Source organism: Mytilus galloprovincialis, chromosome 1 (assembly GCF_965363235.1).
Source record: "Mytilus galloprovincialis chromosome 1, xbMytGall1.hap1.1, whole genome shotgun sequence".
Lineage (NCBI taxonomy): Eukaryota > Metazoa > Mollusca > Bivalvia > Mytilida > Mytilidae > Mytilus > Mytilus galloprovincialis.
This window is the reverse complement of record NC_134838.1, coordinates 128,863,615-128,871,294: the sequence shown is the minus strand read 5'-3', so window position 1 is coordinate 128,871,294 and position 7,680 is coordinate 128,863,615. Positions and strand designations below refer to the sequence as shown.

The window sequence follows — 7,680 nt, the reverse complement described above, 5'->3', positions numbered from 1 at the left end:
TCACATTCAGATTAGCATTTCAATCAAATCAATGCTTATTGATGCCCCTGCTGCTGCGAGTTAATATTGAAGAAGTCATAATATATTTTCCATGTACATGATGTTTCAAAGCAAACCAACGAATGAAACTACATTAAATGGGAAAAAAGAAGAACAAAATGGTAAAGTTGTTTACGGCGGCACATTTGGTAATCTTGAAACAAATATAAACATGAAATCAAAATTTCTTTTTGGTAACAAATATCATATTCATCGTTGTTATTAAATAAACTCATCATAGATACCAGTAGTAAATTTTGTATTACCTATTTGTTTGTAATAGGTGACAATGGTAGGAACAGGCGCGTACCTTTCTTTAGTTTTCGTGTTTCTGAATGTTCTTGTATCGACTATACAATACTGTCCAGGTATAACTGGTGGTTCAGTGCCATGGTGGATCCTATACCAACAGAAAGATAAACCTTTCATACATTACTATGTCGATAGTACTAACAATGAGAACATTACGGTGAGTTTATATTGTCAACATCTATGTATACGATTTGATTTTTTTTTATATAGAAGTTAGGTATGGACATCCACAGAGAACCAACCATTATTATTATTTCTAGATAGGGCATGATAATTCAATTATGATAATGTAGAGGGAAAGTTAAATTGATATGCTATCATTTTAGATCAAAGATTAAGCTTGATTTGAAACTTAGTGACCAATCAATTAGTTCAGTCCGAATTCCTATTGCTTCAATCTGTCAAATGTATTCGTAAAGGAAGAAATTGTCTTTATTTAATGTCTTAATAATATACTATTATTATAAAAAAAAAATAAACACAACATAATAATGTTTTGTCAGGTTCATTTTCCAGAAAAATCGGACAGTGTTTTATCGCGTGTGATACTGTCCATCATCAACAATGAGTCTGCAGAGTATATGGTTTATTTCAGCGATTTTCTTAACGCAAAAAATATCGCAGATATCAAGCAGATTCCAATGAGATCACAATGGATGCATGTACGTATATTTTCTTAGATTGAATATATTTGTTTTCTATTTGTTACTTGTTTTTGCACGTACTTTAGGTAACTGTATAATTATCATACCAACACTTTTATAAAGTCAAATAATATTTATTTCATTCTATGTATAGGATTAAGTTACGGTGCATTCTGCAGCTTGTTACCTGATGGAATTATGGAAATATGGATATCATTTTATTGAAATTTCATGCTCTAAATGTTAAAAATATTTTAATCCCATATGTATTCCTCTGATTCTTTGTTCATTTTTGACATTATGTTTATAATAAAAAAAAAACTTATAAAGGGACCATTTCAACTGTTATACCATACACATGAAATTTTTTCCTCAAATACATACACATGTATTTCTTATAGGGTATGTTTGCCACAGATAACTCATGGGAATCTGGTACCTGGTTACTAAGCAATAATCTTCTTTTCCCACCAACAAAAGATAGTAATTTAGTTTCACCAGAATCGAGACAATGGATATCGTCTACTATTGGAGACAGTGGAATATATTTGTTTTATGTTTGTATATCAGCAGGTATGATGTCTTATTATCAGTATTATAGATGTCTAAATATCATGTGGAAAAATTTCATTAAAAAGGGGATAGAATTTCTGTATATATTTGTATTAGTTAGACTATCAGCGGGTAAGATGTTTACAATATCTCGTTGTCATGTATCCTTTTTAATTTGGGGAAGTGTACTATTATTATGAGGAAGTGTTCCTTATCATGGCATGTATGGGGAAGACATTTTCTATTTTAGTAGTAACTGCTCTGTAGAAATAAGATCTCCTAATTTGATTCATGCTAATGTATAGCCATCTATATTGTAGATACATCTTATTAATCTATATATATTTATTAATGTTTCCATTAAAATTCTTATGAAAATTGACTGAATTCAACCGTTTATAGGAGATAAATAACAATCTCATCTAGTTCTAGACATTTTTGTTTTAAAACGTTAAGTCAAACGACTTGATTTAATAAATTTGAATCAAGACGCGAATTTTGAAATTTCACTTTCATCTTGCGCTTCATTTTGTTTTTTATGTGTATTATAAGCAGTATATACCCAAAACTCAATTACAAATTTTACTAATTCATTAAATGATGGATGGTATTTTTTTTACAGATAGCAACAAAGATGTTCAAAGTATATTTGGGAAAATATTGGCTGGGAACCCATTTGTGTTCAATCAAAAAATAAATGAAAATGCATTCATGAAAGCATACCTACAAGACGTACGACCACTTAATTCATCCTTTAGCTTGCACGCGTCTGCAAACCTATTTATGGTAAGACTGGTTTAGGAAGCATATACATGAATTATATTGAATAAACATTCAATGCTTTTCAAACACAGATACTGAATATCATGCGTTCACAAAGATTTGAAAAACTGAAATGAGGAAATTTTTGTACAGGTAGATAGTAAATGGGTCTATTGTTTTTTTCATTTCAACTATTTGTAAATATAGTAAAAACATAAAGATGAAGATGGAGATAATCAAAATAAAACATAACAAAAATAATGTAGAATGATGCGATGATCTGTTGTGATTGCCAATGAGAAAACTATCCGACATATATCAAAGGACAAGGCAAAAATATCTTCATAACAGTAAAGTATTTCATTATAGAAAAAAGTATTAACGTTCACAATTTACAGTTTGGTTAATGTTTACAGAATTGCATGTATGCCACACTGAATGAGACACAAGAACACTGTTTGTTCAAATACTCTGTGGAGACTGGAACTGAAATAACTGTCTTTACAAGACCACGTGGGATGATCAAACGTTCCAGATCATTTTGCTACAATGCGCAGTCTCAACATTTATACGAGTTTGGTGTACTCGAACAAACCTCATTTGATAACTCAGGGAAGACAAGTAATTCTATGTTTGTGTTATCAGATGATACGGATTCACCTGCTTCTGGCATTACATGCTTTGGACAAGATATATCTGCCAGCACAGAGACAGTTGCAATCATGGTTTGTCTTGTACAGATTACTTGTAGTTTCGATTTAAATCTCTTATAAAAATTAAAATATATGTATTTTAGTTGGCATTTGATTTTCAATATTGGAAATTGAGAGGTTCAAACAATTTAAACGATAGACATTGTATAGATAATAGTTACTGTAAGATATTTCAAACATGAACTATCATGCAACACCCCTTTTTCATGGCATTGGCAGATGTAAAAATATACAATTTCGTTTCTTTTACATTTTCCTCATATTTTCTATTTTTCTGATGTAACTTGTTGATGTTCAATTGAACGATAAGTATATGTGCTATGATTGCCATTGAATCAAATATCCCCAATGCACAGATGAAGTGGATGTAAGCAGTTAAAGTCAACCATACGGCGGTCTTCAACAATGAAAAAAAACCAAATACCGTATAGTTAGCTATAAAAGTCATCAACATGGAATATTTGAAAACAAATCAATTGAAAAAACTAACAGCATGATTTATTACAACTCAATTTACAAAAAACAAATTGCAGACATGAACTAACGACAACAACTGATCTTCATTATTTGAACTCACCAATTTGTATATTCATGATTTTCCCCATTTGCTACAGCTAGTTTATCTTTAGTTATTATTGAGAATGTTGTGTGTTTTACACAATTTAGATAGACAAATCGTAGTACGCATTCCTTTCATTTCCTTATTATTGATTGATGTTATCTTAACATCTGTAGATTTGTGTCCGTCTACCTGGGCTTTACAAAGATATCATAGAATCATTAGAAGTAAGTACTTGGACCTGTCCACAGCAGAAACAGCCTACCTCACATACAACCAGTAACCCGCGTCCTCCTACTTCTAATGACAATACAGTGGCCTCGCAATCACTTCCTGCAGGACAACATCCAAGTAATGGAATACCAAGTGAGAACACAGAGGATAATAAACATGAAGATGCAGAGTATGATCCCAAAGAAAAGCAATTTACAAAATTCTGTGATTCACACGATTGTACTTTGCCAAACGAAGACCTAAATATTTATTCGAAGGCTGAGAAAAATACACAGGATGATCCATTTCAAAAATCCGAAAAAGTTAGCAAAAGGTATTTTACATTAATATTAAACTATTGTTTGTACATTTTTCTTCTACATATTGAATGGAACACTTTTTTATATACATATAACAAAATCAAATATGTTGAAGCAAGAAATCTATGTACATCTTAAGGAAATTGGTACTCAGTTTAAAAAAAAATAGCTTTCTATACACACTAGAATATATTGATAAGGTATAAGTTAAAGAACAAAAAAAATCAAAAAAAAAATATAGATGCCAATGTGCTTGTTTCTGAGATTTAAACGATCGAAATTTTGGCGGGAAAATGTTCTCTCTTGATTTATAATTGCTTTATCATTTACAAGTTATAATTCTATAAAAACTGTTAAAAAAATAATAATATTTTATAATAAAATTGAGAATGGAAATGGGGAATGTGTCAAAGAGACAACAACCCGACCAAATAAAAAAACAACAGCAGAAGGTCACCAACAGGTCTTCAATGTAGCGAGAAATTCCCGCACCCGGAGGCGTCCTTCAGCTGGCCCCTAAACAAATATATACTAGTTCAGTGATAATGAACGCCATACTAATTTCCAAATTGTACACAAGAAACTAAAATTAAAATAATACAAGACTGACAAAGGCCAGAGGCCAGAGGCTTTTATAAGACTTTTACAAATGGCTTATAGATATACATGTCAGATTTATAAAAAGAAAAATGGGGGTCAATGGGCAAATTTTTAAGGGTTTCAAATGGATAAAACAAGAGTATTTCGAAACTCTGACAAAAATATCAAAACATAAAAAGCGAACATCCATAATCGCATCATAAATTTTCTATCAGTAAAACAAAGAAAGAAATTGAAAAATTAAAACCTTAGTGTCAAATTTAAACTTATAGTTTTGATGAAATGGTAACTGACATTCAACAGCAGGAGGCAATGCAGATTCCAACAAAACACAAGAAAGAAAACAAATCGGTTAAGAGGACATGTAAGTTGTATTCCAGAAAAAGCTGATGAATAAACCATGATAAAAGTAAATCATATGCTCTTATAATAATTTCATATTTGTCCTATCCAAATTTCTTCATTAAGTGCCAACATTATTTTCCGACACAAAGATTTTGTTATTTTTTTACCAATTAATAAAATTTAAAATAATAATAATTATATTTATTAATATCTGAAATAGAATGTTCTTTTTAAACTGGTTAGACAACCCTTTTACCTGTATAAGAATGCGTTTTTGTGAATCCTATCAATCAGTCAAGTGTTTTACCTTTGTTTCACCTTAAATGTTGACATTCGTATTCTTTTGATAACTGAACACGTATAATTCATGCGTAATCCATTTATGAATATTGAGTAAAATAGAAGTTAGTAATTCGTCCTCGATGTTTTTGAGCTTATTTTACCAATGTTGAACCATACTGGCTGCTAAAGACTAATTATTAATTCACTATGACACTTTCATTACTGATCGAAAAAAATAATTTCTTTTAAAGATTCTTTTCATCTCCGTCTTTAGTTCATATTTTTTTTTATCTTATTGCACTAGTTTATGATATGTGACAGGAAGGTTTATTAATGTTTGACGTTTGCTTATTTTTCAGATATTCATTTACGATTCGAAGATGATGAAACAAGGATAAACAAATACTTATTAAAGACTGACAATGCAGTTTTAGGGTTATTTTGCAGAAAAGGTACAAACATGTTTAACCCCGCCGCATTTTTGCGCCTGTCCCAAGTCAGGAGCCTCGGGCCTTTGTTAGTCTTGTATTATTTTAATTTTAGTTTCTTGTGTACAATTTGGAAATTAATATGGCGTTCATTATCACTGGACTAGTATATTTTTTAGCCGCATTTTTGCGCATTATTACCAAAAATAACAAAATAACAGGTTTAGTTTTCTGTAATTAGTTAATACTTTAGTTTCTTTGTGTATATCTCTTTCATATTCATTTGATAAAATTTACTGTTTGCAATAGCATGAATTGTTCTATATAATAAGAATGTTCTTATCCCGGGCATAAACACAATGCCGTATTTTGCGAAACCTTTTCAACTTTTGATCTTCAGTGCTGTACAACTTTGTACTTTTTTCACTTTCGATCTTTTATATCTGGGCGTCACTGGTGAGTCTTGTGTGGGCAAGGCGCGTTTTTGGCGTATTGAATTTTAAACCTGATGCTTTTTGTTATCTATTAATCATGTTTTTCTGTGTCTAATATGTTCTCCTATTTATTTGTATTGTAGTCCTGTAATATTATGTTGTCATTTCAATGTTATATTTAACTTTGCCATTAAAGTGCGAGGTTTGGCATGCCTTAAAACCAGGTTCAACCCACCACTTTTATTCCCCTTTAAAAGTGTCCTGTACCAAGTCAGGAAGATGGTCATTGTTATATATTGTTCGTTTCTCTTTGTGTTGCATTTTAACGTTGAGTCGTTTGTGTTTTCTCTTATTTTTGAGATATTGAGATAAGACGTGGCACGGTACTTGTCTATCCCAAATTCATGTATTTGGTTTTCTTGTTACATTTGTTATTCTCGTGGTGTTTTGTCTGATGATTGGTCTGTTTCTGTGTGTGTTGCGTTTCGATGTTGTGTCGTTGTTCTCCTCTTATATTTAATGCGTTTCGCTCGGTTTTGGTTTGTTACCCCGATTTTGTTTTTTGTCCATGGATTTATGAGTTTTGAACAGCGGTATACTACTGTTGCCTTTATTTATATGTTTGTTTAGGGGCCAACTGAAGGACGCCTCCGGGTGCGGGAATTTCTCGCTACATTGCAGACCTGTTGGAGACCTTCTGCTGTTGTTTTTAATTTGGTCGGGTTGTTGTCTCTTTGACACATTCCCCATTTCCATTCTCAATTTTAAATTAACTTGACATTCGGTTTCACTTTATGGTCTTTTGTGTACACTCTAAATTCATTGTCTGAACGTTTTGACTCCTTACGTGTAACTTTACATGAAGTTTTGAGTAATGTACCAACACATGTCTTTGTAAATAGCACAATGAGGAGGAACATATTAAAAGTTCCATGATCATGTAACGTTTGTTACACTTTTCTGTAGCATATTAACATGCCTATAACAGTATATAATGAGCAGCGAGATATCGAACACTGACGTAGCCGTTCTCTGTCAACCAAAAAATAGGATTATAACACTGGAATGAACTTCATTGATGTTTTAAAAAAATCAATTACCATTCTTTTCAGGTTGCGGACATTGTCGAAAAGCAATAAATGAAATAAAAAAACTTGGTGAGAAGTTGGAATTCTCGGCAGTTGACATAGCCATTGTTGACATCACTAACCCTTACCTTCCAGACACCATGGCAGTTTCCTGGACACCATTTATAAGGTAGTTAAATAACGGCAACAGTAGTATACCGCTGTTCAAAACTCGTAAATCTATGGACAAAAAACAAAATTGGGGTAACAAACTAAAACTGAGGGTAACGCATTAAATATAAGAGGAGAACAACGACACGACATTAAAATGTAACACACACAGAAACGGACTAAGCATTATACAAAATCCGATGAGAATAACAAATATAACATCAAAACCAAATACACGA

General features: G+C 31.7%; 1 protein-coding gene across 1 annotated transcript; it reads left to right on the top strand.

The window, feature by feature from the left end:
* Positions 1 to 328: 328 nt before the first annotated feature.
* LOC143058948 (uncharacterized) lies at positions 329 to 7,464 on the top strand. Its single transcript, XM_076232426.1, has 9 exons — positions 329 to 508; positions 855 to 1,013; positions 1,397 to 1,568; positions 2,170 to 2,333; positions 2,726 to 3,034; positions 3,758 to 4,128; positions 4,987 to 5,078; positions 5,701 to 5,793; positions 7,316 to 7,464. Exons 1-9 carry the CDS (start codon positions 329 to 331, stop codon positions 7,462 to 7,464), a joined length of 1,689 nt encoding a protein of 562 aa, XP_076088541.1.
* Positions 7,465 to 7,680: the final 216 nt, after the last annotated feature.

Coding starts and splice junctions, on each gene's coding strand:
- LOC143058948 (XM_076232426.1), top strand. CDS start 329: ATGGTAGGAACAGGCGCGTACCTTTCTTTAGTTTTCGTGTTTCTGAAT. Junction 2,334..2,725: donor CGTCTGCAAACCTATTTATG/GTAAGACTGGTT, acceptor TAATGTTTACAG/AATTGCATGTATGCCACACT. Junction 3,035..3,757: donor CAGAGACAGTTGCAATCATG/GTTTGTCTTGTA, acceptor TAACATCTGTAG/ATTTGTGTCCGTCTACCTGG.